At 49.7% G+C, this 16,829-nt stretch overlaps 1 protein-coding gene across 1 annotated transcript; it reads left to right on the top strand.

Moving 5' to 3' along the window:
* Positions 1 to 644: 644 nt before the first annotated feature.
* LOC136486538 (DUF724 domain-containing protein 7-like) lies at positions 645 to 8,274 on the top strand. Its single transcript, XM_066483457.1, has 7 exons — positions 645 to 1,796; positions 5,713 to 6,261; positions 6,372 to 6,470; positions 6,558 to 6,612; positions 6,691 to 6,812; positions 6,887 to 7,022; positions 7,131 to 8,274. Exons 1-7 carry the CDS (start codon positions 675 to 677, stop codon positions 8,039 to 8,041), a joined length of 2,994 nt encoding a protein of 997 aa, XP_066339554.1. The 5' UTR covers positions 645 to 674; the 3' UTR covers positions 8,042 to 8,274.
* The last annotated feature ends 8,555 nt before the right edge of the window (positions 8,275 to 16,829 follow it).

The following is a 16,829-nucleotide window of genomic DNA, read 5'->3' as shown; positions in this document are numbered from 1 at the left end:
GCGGGGATTTTGTCCCCGCGGGGATCCCCGTCCCCGCATACAGCAACACACACATGCATAAATCTTGCAACGTTTACAGATTCACACTTGCATAAATCTAGCAGCAAAGGTTCATGGATTCATAAAAGATCACATATTTATAAATTCTGGGATACTCATTAGTCTAATCAATCTAGCAACATAGTTCTAGCAACACACAAATGCATCTTGAATCAATATGAAATGAGATCGTTTCATTTTACAACTCACAGCCTTCTTCGCGGGGTGGGTCGACGGGGATCGGGGTCGGGGATCAGCGAACCATCCCCGTCCCCGCCATCCCCTACGGGGACCACTTTTCTACCAAATTCATCTTCGTGGGGATAAATTTTCCTCCATCCCCACCCCTAATGGAAGAATTCCCCGCGGGGAATCGGGGATCGGGTCCCGTTGCCATCTTTAGTTGCAATGGCTTCCCCGCCCGGTTCACACACCCTCCCTCCTCAGAAAACGGAGCACGGCCGTGACGCCTGGCACTTACACGTGGGGTCCGCCTCCGGTTGCGTCCGTGCTGGCCCATCTACCTGGCCCCGCCTGGAGCGCTCCCACTACAGCAGAGAGACACCCCTTCCCATCCCCACCCAAAACCCCAGTTCCCCCAAACCCCGTCCCCCCGAATCCCGTTCCGATCGCGAATGGCCGCCGCCGCATCCAGCAGCGCGCCGCCGCCGGACGCCACCGGCGCACGGAGGGGGCGCGGCCGCCCCCGCGGGAGCAAGAGCGGGCGCGGGCGGGGGCGCGGGCGCGGGCGCGGGCGCTCGCGGAGCCTGAGGTGGACGCGGTCGCCATCCGGGTCGCCCGACGGTCCCCATTCCCCGCGCCCCGCGGTGGACCTTTCCGCGCCGCTGCCTCCCGGCACCGACGTCGAGGTCCGCGTCGACGACGACGGGTTCCACGGGTCCTGGTTCGAAGCCACCGTCCTCGACTTCACGCCGGCCCGCGGGTACCGCCACCCGGCGCGGTACACCGTCAAGTACGCGCACCTCCTCGCCGACGACGACGAAGGCGTGCTGGCCGAGCACTTCGCGCCGTCCCACATCCGCCCGCGCCCGCCGCCGCCGCCCCCGTCGCCCCCGCCGCGCTTCCAGACCCACGACATCGTCGAGGCGTTCCACAACGAGGGGTGGTGGTCGGGCATCGTCGTGTCCGCCCCCGACCCCGACGCCCCCGCCGGCTCCGGCTCCGGCGCCGCCGGGGTCACCGTCGCGTTCCCCATCACCCGCGAGGTCATCGAGTTCGCGCCCGGCCTCGTCCGCCCCCGCAGCGACTACGTCGACGGGGACTGGATCCCTTCCCAGGTTGCGATGGTTGTCCGCCCCAAGCGCGCGGTCAAGGTCTACGAGGTCGGGGACAAGGTGGAGGTGGTGAGGCAACGGAGCGCGTACGGCGAGTCCTGGTTCCCCGCCACGGTGAGGGTCGTCGTCGACGACCTCAGCTATGTCGTTGAGTACTTCGATCTGGAGGAGGGCGAGGGCGGGCCGGAGAAGGCCACCGAGTACCTGCATTGGTGGTTCATCAGGCCAGCTGTCGAGCATTCGCCAAGGGAGTGCCAGTTCAAACTCCAGCCTGGCGCTGCTGTGGAGGCTTACTGCGATGGGGCATGGTCACCGGGTGTGGTGCGAAGGGTCCTTGGCGAGGGTGAGTATGAGATCGGTATTGTTGCCAAAAAGTCAGAAATGCTGGTGACCAAGGTGGTGCCATTGCTCAAGCCGCAGTATAAGTGGAATGGCAAGCAATGGAGGATTGCGACCCATAAGGTACTGCAACAGATCTGTCTGTTTGTCATAGCTGTCTTTATTAGCTCATTTCTGATTGTCTGCTGTTGTACACTTGTGAGATGCAGATACTACATGGTTCCTTGCTGATTTGTTGGGACTAGCCCTTGCTGACTTTATTGCATATCTTAGTTCCTTCATTGTGTCGTTGTAATATATGAATATGATTGCCCGTAGGCCATAGCTATTCTTAGAAAGACAAATTTGTTAGAAATACAAGTCTGAGATAAGTACAACTAGTCTAATTAAGTCCATCACTGACACAGGGATATTGTGCTTCGCATGATTTGTAGTACGCTCCAGCTTCAGCCAAATGGCAATATTTCCTCTCCTTGAGTTTGAGCCTGTGTCTGTCAAATTGTTATTTGTTTTATGGGTAGGATGGAGTTTCTGGCACATGATTAAGTTCAGACAAGCTGTTCCATTTGTGTTTTGCGTGTTTGGGCTGCTAATTTTGTATGATAGGACCCTGAATACGGGTATCATCAACCTCATGTTTACATAAGGTCCTCTAGGAGTAGGGATAAAAACTGATGGGAATGGGTGGGAAAACCACTCATCATTTCTATGTTCACATTTTGTCACCAGGAATGGGAATGGGAGCTGGAACAGGATATCCAGGAGCAGGGATGACATGGGATATACGGATAGAAGTAAACAAGTAAATATGGGCGGAAATTCAACAGAAACAGAAGGATACAGAACTCGCATTGATTTAGAGTTCACAAGTTCACCCTATATATCAGTCACAGCATAGGTTCACAAATCACAAGTTCACACACAGCACTCACTACCTCACAGTCTCAAGCGTCACAGCTCATAGGAAGCACACCACTGCGCTCAATACTTGGACTGCAGCAGTTCACACTTCACAGCACTGTATGGCTGCATCAAACCACACACCACACCACCAATTCAATGCATGGCTGCAGCAGTCCACAGCACCAGTTCACATCACAGCACCAGTTCGCAAGTTCAAAAGTCACACAAACACATCAACAAGTAGTAGAGAACTTCTGAAAGAAAGTGAATCGAAACCGAGAAGCAGCAGAAGTAATTACTGATTAGAAATGTAGGAGATGAAGTGATTAATTGAGAACTTATGGACATGGATTGCTTTGGCTCAGCCACTGCCTACCTGTAAGGCACATGAGCAGGCAATTCTCGTTGCACCTGTGGGCCATGGTAGTCACACTGTCGACAAATACCTTCCATCTGCAGTCACGCTGTCGACAAATACCTTCCATCTGCAGCAATGTTTTAAAGGCGGTAAGGCGAGGCGAGGCGAGCGACCCCCTTCCGGACGCCTAGGCGAATAAGGCAACCGCCTAGGCGACGCCATATAAACATATTAATATATAAGTTAACTAAAAATTCAAAAGCAAATCAGACATTAATATTGCCAATTCTTAGCATGTAATACAATAATAAGTGGTCCTACTAGACTACTAGTACACAACATCAAGTAGTAAGGTAGCAACTCTGAGATCTCTCATCTCTTAATGGCCATAAACTAGTCTCTAGTGACATAATATAACATAATTAATAGTAATGCACTGCTGCTAGCACAGAACTGAAATCTCTAATCAATGTCATCTAGGGATGTTGTGGCCTTCTCCTTCTAGTTTCCAAGTCATCTCTCATCTCCTTTCTAATTGCAGTAGTAGTCATTGTGCATTTTTTTGTATCTCCAAAGCCACCAGCCAGATGTTGCTTCAACCTTTTTATCCCTCCATAAAATGAGTGACCACATAGGGTGCATGTCACTACATCTCTGTTACAAAGGTTTGGCCAGTAGGCATACTTCCACCCTGGATCTGAACTTGCCATTGTGCTATCAACTGTGAACACAAGAATTAAAGAACTAATAAAGAACAGCACGTGGAAAGGAATCAGCAGTCCACTCCACTCTGCATCTATGGACCCAAGGAGAAGGGGTAAAAACAGAGCAGCAGCGAGCAGGGTTGAAAACAGAGGAGCAGAGAACAAGGCAGGCAAGATTCGACCTTCAAGAGAGGAGAGAGGACAAGAAGAGGGAGAGAAGAGACATACAGGCAAGCAAAGCGCAAGCTGGACAGCATGAAGAGCACAGGACTGACAAGTCCGTCCAATCCCCCCTTCCTGAGTGGAAATCGACGAGCCGTGCGCGGTGCGTTGGTGGGATGCATGAGTGCACAGGGTAGCGGAACCTGGCAGGTGCGGTGGATTTCTTCTCTCGGTCTCTCCTCCCCTTCTTATCCCTTCTTTGCCAAAAATCCGCGCTCGATCCCAGCGCGCGAATCCTTCCCGCGCGGAAGCGGGATGTGCCGGGCGGGAGATACTTCTTTCCCGCGCTGGCTTCCTGGCACGCAAGGTGACCGCCACGGCCTCCTTGGCGACGCCCTGAACGCCTAACGCGAAAGGCGGATGCCTAGGACCGGAAGGCGGACGCCATACGACCACATAGTTAGGCGATCCCGACGCCCAGAAACTTTCCTCGCCTGGACGCCTAGTCGTCGCCTAGGCGACGCCTTTAAAACATGGATTTGCTGTCACACAAATACCTTCCATCTGTAGTCACACTGTCGACAAAAGATGCTCGGCAGTCCTCCGAGGGGTATCCCACGAAGGTAGATTGATCGGTGGAGGTGCGCGTAATCAGGAATCGGATGGTGACACAAGGCGTAGAGACAGCGATTTAGACAGGTTCGGGCCATCTGATCGACGTAATACCCTACGTCCTGTGTCTTTGGTGTATTGTATTGAATATGAGATCAATGGAGATGACCCCTGCCTCTCCTTATATACTCTGGAGGGGTAGGATTACAAGGATAGTATCCTATTTGGTACTATACAATATCTTGCGGTGCACGTCGACCAGTGCCGTGCACGCCTTGCATTGTGTAGATACAGGGGGCCTCAGGAGGATGAATAAAGGATGCCAAATTACTATTTCCGTCCTGAAATATAAGTATTGAAGGTTCTCCCATGTCAAATTTTCCTAAGTCTGACCAAGTTTATGGAGAAAAGTATTACTCCCTCCATTTCAAATTATAAGACGTTTTGGCTTTTTCTAGATAGTGATGCTAATTTGATGTCATAAATATTATTCTTATTTTCTATAAACTCAGTCAAACTTATGATAGTTTGACTTTAGGCAAACATCGATCAGTGATGGAAGCGGGCTAGCCCTCGAATCCGCATATAGGCTTAATTTTGTGGTTTACCGTGTAAACTACAAAATTAAGCCTATATGCGGGTTAGCGGGCTAGCCCGCTTTCATCCCTAACTTTGATTCCTTATTTCACGATGGTGGGCAATATCATAGGATCCCCATGTGGGGGCAGTTGGGGGAGTGTTGGTAATTGGGTGGGGGCTGTTCAGCATGAATTACATTTTGTGATAGATTCAATGATACTCAAGCAGTATCCTATTTACTAGTACTCTGTTTCTGGCGTATTTATACTTTGATTGAATAGTCACTTATTTATGACTAGATTGAATATTGTCGTTGCTATAAACTCAATGTTGTATCTAAACATATGTTGGCTACGAATACAGTGGTACAACTTTTGCACACACAGCATGGATATAATTTGACTGATTCTTAGGCAAGAGTTCTGAAGTTAACTTTTTAGAACTTAACATGCCCTATAAAAAAACGGAGATAGTATTATTGATCATGAATAGATCTTGACCCTGGAAAATATTTCACTATGGGTATCTATGAAGTTTAAGCTGTCAGCTGTTTTGCGAGTCAGCTGTTTTGCGAGTTTAAGACATTTGTTTTAACCATTGGCATGCAATATGTATATAGCACATTGCTAAAGAATGGTATCTCTTTGAAATTTTAGCATATAGCAATAAAACATCTTATCATTCAACTTGTATGATCTGTTCTAAATATTTCCTTGTGCAGAGACGGGCTAACTCGAGGCGTCGGTCTGTGTCTGGTAATAGTCCAAGGTCACCAGTTGAGGTGTCATCCAGTGATGAAGAACACAGTCTAGGAAAGAACACATTAGCCAAAGGTTCTGGACATGCTTCAGTCTCTGAGATGGACATTCCTTTGTCTGCTCTGTGCAAGTCACCAGAAAGCACTCATTCACCGAATTCTTCTGTCTCTGAAAAGAACAGTCTTCAAGGTTCACATGGGATAGTGAATTCGGTGCCAATGAACGGACTCCTTTGTGCATCTCCAGGACATTCAGCACCAGTGGACAATCAAGAAATCCTGTCTGATATGGTTGTTACTGATGGTGAGCTTAATGGACCTGTCTCTGGAAGAAGTGTTGATGGCCATGATATGCTTTCCATTACTGAACCAAGAAAGAAAATGGCTTCAGCGCGCAGAAATAGTGCTGTCACACGCAAACAGGAAAACCCTGTCAAATCACTCAGGATGAAGAAATGTGTATCGAACATTAAAGCGGGGAAAACGCACCCTATTCAAGGACTTCAGGGAAAGGTTGGTCCCTCTAATAATTTGAGTCCCATTCCTTATGTTTTGTAGCTGGAGTAAGGATGCCTGCATATAATTTATTATTTCTGTTAATGTTGATCTTTTTGCTTGTGCAGATTCAGTTGAAGGGCAACATGAATTTCTCTACTCCAGACATTGTTTTAGCTTTGAGTGTCTCTGGGGCTGGCCAGACTATTTTATCTCCAGATAGACTGGTAGAGACTTATGATTGGCTTTTAAAACATCCTTTTTGTCTTCATTTTCACGTGTTTTGTTCTGTTCTGTTTGTCAATCTATATTAGGTGTCAATAGGGACAAAAAGGGGTTCAAGTACAAAGGTTCTTGCCTCTAAGAAATGTAAGTGTTTTCTATGGAACACATTCATCTTTATAGGTGGTAATTAAAATCTAATAACAGTTGCCGTACAATCTGCAGTGGCTAACAGGAGAGGATCCAAAGAACTGTGCAGTCCAAATAGCTCATTGGATGTGACTAGGACTGTCCAGCAGAGAGGAAGCAAGGAATTGGCAGAGCCAATGGAAGAATGTCCCTTAGCAGTAAGAACATTCTTTTGCAAACTAATACTTATATTATTCATCACCTTCTCACCCTTGTACTATTTTGCATGTAGTTGGAGTGTCTGAATTCTGATACTCAAGAACAGCTTGATAGAACTTTGGAGGATGCACAGAACATAACTGAATTATCAAATCAGGACCTGTTACCGATGGTGCCTCCTGGCTTTAAATCAATGGATAATGGGAGAGGTATGAACTGTGGAAAATCTACCCATGCGCATAGTTTGCTACATAATTGAAGGAATACATACATGATAGTTGCAGACCAATGATTAATGACTGGATTTTTGTGTGCAGGTACTAACATACATGATACTCAATTTGATGAAGAGCCAACTGGTACGACCAGCAGCCTTATTGAACCGAAGGGAAATGGTGACATGTGCACAGACCATGCTGCTACCAAATTAGCTGAAAGCAACCATGTCATGGAAACAGCTATCCTATGTCTTGATTGTCCGGCTCAACAAGCCCGTGGGAAAGTGGATGAGAGGTCAGTTTTACAGAATGCTGGGAGTTCGCAGTGCATCATCGACAGTTCTCCATTGAGGAGCTGCTCTGCTTTTGAGAGCTTGTTGCCTTCACCACAGCCTTTTGAGGACCAGGCTTTGTTCGTCAAGAACTCACCTATGTGGGATCTAGTTGAAGCAATGCATGTGTTTAAGGAGCTTCCTCAACAACCTCATTTCCTTCCACTCCAAGAACATGCCCCATTACTACGTGAAGGAATGGCATTAGGTATGATGGTGTCATTCGCGGACTTAGTGAAGGTTACAATGGAAGCAAGCATAGACAACAGCATGGAATGGTTCGAGGACAAGATCAGGACAATCTCCCATCTAGAGGCAAATGGATTTAGTGTGCAATTTATGCAGAGCGCCATGACCGATTTGGTCAAGATAAAATCTGAGCTCACCAGTTATCATGTACAAATTGGCAAGCTGGATTCGAAGTTTGTGGAGAAGACAGCTTCGTCCTCCCGAGCTGGTGCACTGCTTGATGAAAAAGATATAGCTGCAGCAGAGCTTGAGCAAGAACTTGGGCGCATTCGCCAGGAAAGCCAGAAGATTGCAAAGGAGAAGGAAAAAATAGATGCGGAGCTCGCTAGTATCAAGACAGCGCTTAGCGGGTATGACGATCTGTGCAACGGTGCGGAACGTAAGTTTAAAGACGTCTTGGCTGGGCTGCGGCTGAAGAGGCTAACCTGATGCACAAGCTTTGGATATCGTTTTGCTGCTTCTAACTTGACATCTGTTTATGCCGTTGGGCTGTAGGTTATCTATGCGTCACAGTGGGTTCAGATCGATGTGCTGTGGTTATGTTGTGCAAGTCATTCTGTACCTTTTATGTATCTGTAGGTATCTATGGCTTAGGGAGCCTGATGAAGTTTCGACTCTTATAATTGCTACTGCTATATTAATTGCCAGCTAGTTGGACCGTACTTATTTGCCTGTAGCATATTTAGTTTGAAGGCAATCTGTTTCCGTTCTTGTGAGCTGTGATTCCCCTGACTTCTGTCGTCTGATGGTAGTGATCCAACTTGATATAGGACCACTTTGTGTTTGGTTTGGGAACAAGGAGAGACGGGATAGGCTCATTTCACTTTTATTTATTCACTTTTGTGGGATGAGGACGTCTCTGTTCTATGTTTGGTTAAGGGGACAAGAACGGAAACACCCAGATGCGTGTTTGGTTGAAGGTTTCCTAGATGCTTGTTCTGTGTTTTGTTGAAGGTTTCAATGTTTGGTTGAGGGGACTAAGATGTCTCTGGATGTTTGTTCTGCGTTTGGTCTATGGGATAAAGCTATAAAAAAGATAAAAGATGGATTGGATGGAGCATATTTACGCAATTAGCTTCCGTTAATTGTGGTGCCTATTTGTTAGCCACTAATCACAAACACATGGGACTGTTGTGCCTACTTGTGACATACATGGGACCCCATCGATCAGTCTCTACGCACCTCCCCTTCCCTGCTGCCGGCACAGACGAACGGCGTCAGGAGGGATGCCCTCCGATTCCTGGGGATTGGGTTGTCTGGTAGCGTTTGGTTTGAACACAAGATAAAATGAGATAGCTCAAATGGATGCCATTTATGGAAAAGACGGATTTATTTTAGTGATAAATAGATAATTCTCTGTTACCTAAAAGAATATTTCCTTCTAGGAGCGACTCCGTCCCCAATATTTTTGAATCAAGCACTACCTTGGATTGTCTCATCCGTTGCCTCGCTTGAAACCTTATTAGGGTGCGTGCAATACAAAGAGAGTAAGAACGAGTGTCACGTCGGCAAAAGCACTCAAGCCTATGTAGGCACAATCAGCGACGGAGCTACCCTAGGGGCGTAATGGGGCGGCCGCCCCACCTACTGGCGGCGGCGTCCCAGATCCCCAGACTCCTCTTCTTCCTTAGGTCCGACTGCCGATTGCCCGAGGTGCCGAGCAGAGGCCGCGACATGGCGATGAACGACGGGCGAGCTGCGAGCGGCGATATCCGATAGAAGAAGATGACCGGTTCCTCTTGTTGGGCACTGGGCTCATTTTGGTCACTTCAGATTAGCCCAGCAAGGGCCCAATTTGGTTCCCCAAATCCCCAATCCCCCAACAGCCATCCGCTACTCCGTCGCCTGTCCGTCATCCACATCTACGTGACGCGTGCCGGCGGCCGCTGCCCGCCGCCACTAGCCAGCCGCCGATTGCCTCCTGCTGCTACCCCACTCGCTGGTCGCCGCATCCCCACTCGTCAGCTACCACTAGGAGCCAGCGCCTGCGGCAAGCCTCCGGCTGGCCGACCCACTGCGGCACTGCTTGTCCGCCGGCCGGCGCCAGGTGCCGCCCACCGCCAGGAGCAGCCCGCCGAGGAGCATGAGCTGCCGAGATAGCGATGAAGCGAGGAGGGGCGTGATGAGGTACAAGAACCTGGCGCTAGGGATACAATCACTTTATTGTTATTGGCTAATTGATTTTCATAACATTTACGGGTTCACACCTACTAAGTATTTTGTATTTGCAAAATGTATGGGATATCTGGTCAAGAACTATTATCAATTTATTCTGCAAATTTGAGGTAACATCTTGATTTGAGGTAACATCTTGTTCATCCACCTTTCCGTTATAATTTGTGTGATTGTAGCTTTTTCGTCATAATTTATATGACTGTAGTATGTTAATACGATGCGATTTAGGCCAAAAGTCTTTTTATTTATTTTCATGTTAAAACTCGCCCCAGCTATAATTTTTTTCTGGCTCCGTCATTGGGCACAATGGAACAACTACGACCATGCATACATATATGCTTAATCAGCTTTGCAATTTTAGGAGACTGTTTAAGAGCCCGTTAGCATCAGTGCACGGACGACATATATAGCTCAACTATTTTTTTAGCTTGTGTTAACGTAAAGATTGGTCACACATCGGTTAGAGTTAGATCGTCTGTGGGGTCACTCCTGACCTCTCGCCCTCGCTGAGGATCGCGCCGGGAGAGACCGAGGGTTTTCCACAGGATGGAGTATGAACGACTGCGACCGATTGGTAAGGAACGAGGGTAACCCAGCTTAGGACAAAGCATGAAAGTGGATTAAATGTCCATTAATTTGCCCGGAAAATGGATCCCGTTTTCTCACATGAGTGCCCCGGGTATTTATAGGCCATACCTGGGGTCGCGGTGAAATTACGTTAGGGCTACACGCAGAAAAGTGCTAGCTGTATAATGGTCAAGGGTACGCCCGTAATCTCCTTCCCTTGGCCAACCACTTCGAGCCCTAACTGGCTCAATGGGGCCGCCGCGGCCGCCAGGACAGCTGCCTCCCTCGGCAAGCATCAAACCTTCGCGCGTTCCAATCGAGGGTCCGCCCTTCGCCGCCGATCAACGCTTCGCTTGTCACGGTCCCTCGGCGAGGCAGGACTTCACGCGCAATACCTGCACACACAGGTCGAACATGACGAGCAGAAACCCTCGCGGCGGGGTGAGTATCCGCAGCGAGGCCGGTTAGACAGGCCAGCAGGGGGTCGAGTGCCGGGGTGGGAGCTGTGCCAGGAAAGCTTCCCCCAACAGTAGCCCTCGAGTGTCGGGCCTAGCATGATGGGTAGGAGCAACATTGAAATTTGAGGAGGGGGGTATGCGAAGGTACTTAGCCTGCGGCCCGGCCCAGCGACAACTCCATCGTGCTCAACCATTAATGGGCTGTAGCGTCTGTGGGCCTAGTTGGCAGTTTGGTTTGACACATGATTGTCGGAGAGTGTTCCCCATTTTCCTCCGGATTTGCGGCGCCCTTCTATTTCCTGTTTTCTCGGAATATGTCATGCCCACCTTCCTTTGGTGCTGGTGCTGGGTGCCTATAAATACTTGTGTTAGGTTTTGGGTTTTCGTTGTTGTCTCTTGCTTGCTGGCCAGTTGTTGACGTTGATTCCTTTGAGCGACGGTCGCGCTAGAGCGAAGGTTGGCGTCTTGGGCGGAGGTTTTTTGTTTGCTTGGTTTTCAGCTGCTTCCTTTTAGACTTTTGGGTGAGTGCTAGTTGTTTTATGTTTTATGTGTACTTCATTGTTTTTGTGCTGATGGTCCTTTGTGTTTTTATTTTTGTAGCTTGATGGCTCGTGTGAACAGGCCTGCGAGGCCTGTTGATAGCTCTGAGGCTATTGATTCTTCGTTGGATGCGGCTGTGAGTTTTGAGTTTGGCCCTTCGAGGGTCTCCTTGAAAGAATTGGATGAGTTCGTGAAGATGCGTTGGTTCCCTCATGATCTTGCAAGGCTGTCGGAAGGGGAAGTAGTTCTAGACCCTCGTGACAATGAGGTTGTTGTTTACAAGGAGTTCTTCATAGCAGGGTTGAGGTTTCTGCCACATCCTCTTGTGGTCGAGGTGTTGAAGAGGTTCAACCTTAAATTTCACCAGCTGAACTCGTCTAGCTTTGTGAAACTTAGTATGTGTGTTTGGGGTTGTAAGTTGCAAGGTGTTGAGCTGGATCTCGAGGGTTTTATATGCCTTCACCAAGTTCACCCGCAGCCTCGCGGGATGACTGTCGAAGGGAAGACTGTTTTGGGGCAGTTTGGCGTCTACACGTTCGTTTATTGTCATGGTGTTGAAGTTCCGGTTTAGGCGCAAAAAACAAGTGGTCCTCGCCTTGGACGGAGAACTGGTTTTACATGAAGTTGGAAGGTGAACCGAGCCTTTCCAGGAAGTTGTCGAAGCTTGACAATGTTACTTTGGATGCTGTCATGACCAATGGTTGTGTCGCTACCGTGGATGCGCTCAGGGCTTTATCGCGTCACCAGTGTGCGCGAGACTAGGTTGAGTTTGTGTCATGATCCTACTAGAGATACTATAGGCTGGACCGATGAAAGGATATATGGGCTGGACCACGACCAAAGGAAGACAGTCTATGGGACAAGCAGGAAGGGAAGACAGTATAAACAAGGAACACCACCATCAGCAAGAGGCGTCGAAAGACCAGACCAAAACCCGACGGCGAGCTCTGCTCGAGGCTAGCTGCGGCTAGAGTTCCTATCCTTTTCCTCTCTTCTTCCTCCTAACTACCGGTTCATGTACCCAGAATATTCCAGTGTCTTCTAGATAGTCGAATTGTGTTACTGTGTTGTTCTTTGTGTTGGATTTGGTTGAGGAAAGTGATGTGGGCTCTCAGATTCCGCCATGGATGCCGCACAAGAGGCACGACGCAAGGAGATGCTGGACCAGATCCTCGTCATGGTGACGAAGATGGCGTTGGATTTGGAGGCGTGCAACGTGGCCTTTCGAATCGCCCCTCCAGCCATCGCCTCCGTCGACCTCCATCCTCACCGCCGACACCAAGGAACGAGAGGCAGCGACGATCTCCTCGGCGCTCGTCCCTTCTCCGTCCTCAGCACCACCGCAGGACGTAGATCCCGGCTTCCAGTCGGGCGTCACCGAGCTCTCCTACATCCACCGCACGCTCCGTGAACCGCCCGTCACCACCAACGACTCGGCGGAGCAGGTGTCCGCGCCCGTGCGTGGGATCCCCTTCGCCTATGGCTCCGGCAGGCTGGAGAATCGCACCTCGCTCCAGGTCGACATCACCACTGGCACCGGCTACAACTCCGTCCACGGCGGCTCCGTCCTGTCGTACCTCGCGCCCATCCACGAGGCCACCAGGGCCCCTGCGCCCGTCGCGCTCTCCAACCCGCGCGAGAAGATACATGGCACCCTGGATAGGAGTGTCGTAGGTGCCCAGCCACACGTGCGTCTTCCTCCAGGAGTCGCGGATCTCCGCCGCGTACCAGCCCCACGGCTGCTTCCGGATGCCGCGGTAGTGCGCCTTCACGCGCTGCTGATCCCCTCCCTCGACAGCAACGCCTCCGATAGTGAGGCCGCCTCCTCTCGGCCCACCGTCCCCGAGAAGATCCACCTCCCGCTCGTCAGCAAGATGGAGCCGTTCCGCAACATGTGCCTCTTCTGTTTCTCCCTACCGTCATCTGATCAGGTGCTCGGCCTCCCCACCGGCAAGCCCATCTTCGTCTGCGCCAACCCCACCACCAGCAACCTGGTGATGGCCGCCTTGGCCTCGCCCACCTCTTCCCCAACCTCCACTCCTAGCCAAGACACGGCTCTCGACTTCCAGTTTGGCGTACCCGAGCTCCTCATCGCCTCGCCCACCAGGTGTTCGACACTAAGCCTGTACCGGTATGCTTGTATTCCAGTGTCCATAGCACCGTCAGCGCCATCAATAGCTTTCCCTGCCTCTACACTGCCCCAAGAGGACAGTACCGACATCGGGAATGGGCGAGGATATACGCAACCAAAACCTCCATGGCTGCTAGGTACAGGGTTGTTTCGTTCATGGTATGGGAAAATGCATTTGATCAGTGGGTTCCTGCTTGAGGTATCACCTTGGTGCAGAGATTGCATGAAGTGGGTGCAGTGGCAACCATCTATGACGCCGCCGGTGCAACTACAGAAGGCATCCAGAGGAAAGCCAATAGCACTGCATTTTATCTGTAGAAATGGTGGCAAGTTTCTGTTACAACCATGGCCACCACCTGATCCATTTCTAGTTTTGGGTGAACTGTTCAATCTGTGTGGAAATCAGTTGGTTGTTGAGTGTGGTGGTCTACAACCAAAGCCTCCATGGTCATTAGTTTTTCCAGAAGATGACAGTACCAATTATGATCCATCCAAGCACGTGTGGTTACTGCTACTGGATAGTGGGAAAATTCAGACGCTCTTATTGTCCAGTATTCAAGTCAAGATGCACAGTTCAGTTCATGAGATGATTGTAATCAACATGAACCTGCAGCTAGTTTGGCATTTAAGTGCGACAAAACAATATATCTTCTGTGATACTCAGCAGTTGTTTGAGGTATTGTCTGAGTTTTTGGTTTTTCCATCTGCCACTCGGGGTGCTGTTTGGGTCTTGCATCATGTTCCTGAGTTAAGGCCAATGCTGTGGCTGCCTTCCAGCCGAAGAAGATGGGGTGAGTTGCTGAAATCTTCATGGCCATCTTTAACTCAAGATGAATGTAAGAGCGATGGCATCGATAATTGGTCAGTTCATTGGCTGTCACTTGAGTGCAGTAATGGTACTGGATTGTTGGTGCCACAACCTTGGCCACCACCATGTGTTATCCTCTGTTGGATGATATGCAGAATTCTTGATCAGTGCGGATGGAATTATTGCCAGCTTTCTGTGACTAGTTCTGCTGGTGCCTCATCACCTGCTATGCAAACTAATGTTGCAAACATAAATTGGTTGGGTGGCAAACAAGCTTCCAGAGTTGACTCGTCGTCACAAATTGCTGCACATGCCTATCATCCTTCCCACAATTTTGACGCTGTTGGAACTGCTATGAATTCTGCACCCTCATGTAGACCATGGAAACGTGGATACTTACTTCGCCCACTGGCAACATTTAAGCTTTCAACATGGGCCTCTGAACTGAAGGTTGCTGATTCATTGGCCTATGCTCAGAGAGGTTGGGTGAATGTTGACCTGGACAAAATTGAGTGGGAGTCATGCTGCGCACATCTAATCTTCAAAGCATTGACATCCTGGTTCCCTGTTGAAGTTGCAAATGCTGGAGAATCCTTTGCCGAGCAGCTTGATGCAGCACGCCAGAATAATTGTCCTTGGAGAGACAATGACTATGCTGATAGCTTGGTCCAGTTTCATCTCACACAATCAGTTCTACAGGATCAACAATATTGTCGGTATGTTGTTCAGTTGCCTGTAGGGTATATATTGACTTGGGAAATGCTAAAAATTCAGAAAAAGTGTGACTGATGCAAGAGCTCCTAGTTGGACCTGGTTGAACCAAGATCAAATCAATGCTTCAGGGAATACTGCTAAACAGTTGCAGCTGTATACAATTCCTGAACATGCTTTCCCCTCGGATTTTATCAGCACCACAGTGACACTGAAAGATACTAAGCACAAGATTACACTCAGCATTGAGGACAGCAAAGTGCCGTGGGATCTGGTAATCAGCATTGAGAACATGAAGTGGTGCAGGTTGCTATGTTCTTCACCAAGAGTGAAAGAAAGACTGATGGTACTACAGCTATTTGTACTCGGTGGCACACCATGCAGCATGCTACATGTGGTTTCAGCATCACAAAGCCCAGTGCCTTGGGATCCCGGCATCTCTGAAGTTCTTCAAATCTCCAACATTGCAACGCACGGCTTGGGGGCAAGCCGTGTTTCAAGGAGGGAAGTATGTAATGATCCTACTAGAGATACTATGGGCTGGGCCGATGAAAGGATATATGGGCTGGACCAAGACCGAAGGAAGACAGTCTGTGGGCCAAGCAGGAAGGGAAGACAGTATAAACAAGGAACACCACCGTACCGTCAGCAAGAGGCATTGAAAGACCAGACCAGAACCCGACGCGAGCTCTGCTCGAGGCTAGCTGCGGCTAGAGTTCTTATCCTTTTCCTCTCTTCTTCCTCCTAACTACCGGTTGATGTACCCAGAACATTCCAGTATCTTCTAGATAGTCGAATTGTGTTACTGTGTTGTTCTTCGTGTTGGATTTGGTTGAGGATGGTGACAGTTTGTTTGTGCGAAGGTGCTGTCTTTAAGGGCCAACCAGCCGTGGTTTGAGGTCAAGGATGATGAGAGGTATCGTGGTCGCGGTTTGAAGGGGCTTTGTATTGATGTTAAGCAAGCGTGGTCGAAGGTGCTTCAGAAGTGTAGCCCTCCAGTAGCTGGAGTAAAGGCTATTTATAAGAAGGTTGCCGAGGCAACTGAGGAGCTTATCGGTGCTCTTGGCAGCACAGAAAATAAGGCGATAAGGGCTACTCTTGTTGATCACCACTGTGTGAACCGAGCCTTTGATTCACTTGGGTTGACGTATCTAGACTAGCCGCAGGTGGAGCTGACTAAAGCCAAGGGTGGCAAAGGTGGTGCTGCTCAGAAAAGGAAGAGGTCCGATGCGGCTAGCGAGGTTACTGGCACATCTAAGCGGGGTGGGCGTGGTCGTGGGCGCAAAGGCGTGTCAGCGACCGCTAGGGTTGCAGTTGGTAAGGTGGCAGCTTTTTCTGTAGGGACTCAAGACATGACTGCGAAATCTGTGTCGGCTGTTGCGCCGGTGTCTGGTCCGATGGGGGGGGGGGGGGGGGGGGGGGGGGGGGGGTGGGCTCGTCCGTCCTGGAAGATGCCGACCCTCGCTACTTTGCCGCTGTTGCAAATTATTTTTGATGAAGAGGATGAAGAGGAGGACGAGGAGAAGGAGGTGAGCGAGGGCTCAGGTGACCATAAGGGTGGTGGGTCGAGTTCCTCCAGTGGGAGTGGCGACTCTAATGATGGTGGCGGTGACGGTGATGATGAAGATGAGGATGTGTTGGTTGAGGACTTAGGGGTCCCTCGCGCGGTTGATTTGGCGGAGCTTGGGTTGGAAGGTGAAGGTGTGGGTGAAGACCGAGAGGTTGACTCTCGTGCTGTGGATGTTGGTGCGATGCCTCACCGCCGTCATGTTCATATAATGCGCGAGGGTCGCGAGGTCCCTACTGACGAAGATGAGGACGAAGGTT

The sequence above is a fragment of the Miscanthus floridulus genome, chromosome 10 (assembly GCF_019320115.1).
Source record: "Miscanthus floridulus cultivar M001 chromosome 10, ASM1932011v1, whole genome shotgun sequence".
In the NCBI taxonomy this organism is placed as follows: Eukaryota; Viridiplantae; Streptophyta; class Magnoliopsida; order Poales; family Poaceae; genus Miscanthus; species Miscanthus floridulus.
This window is presented reverse-complemented; position numbering and strand designations above follow the sequence as displayed.

Bases quoted from the DNA above. Each gene is read 5' to 3' on its own strand.
- LOC136486538 (XM_066483457.1), top strand. From the start codon at position 675: ATGGCCGCCGCCGCATCCAGCAGCGCGCCGCCGCCGGACGCCACCGGC. The intron at 1,797-5,712 runs GTACTGCAACAG...TTCCTTGTGCAG, and splicing joins GGAGGATTGCGACCCATAAG to AGACGGGCTAACTCGAGGCG. The intron at 6,813-6,886 runs GTAAGAACATTC...TTTTGCATGTAG, and splicing joins TGGAAGAATGTCCCTTAGCA to TTGGAGTGTCTGAATTCTGA.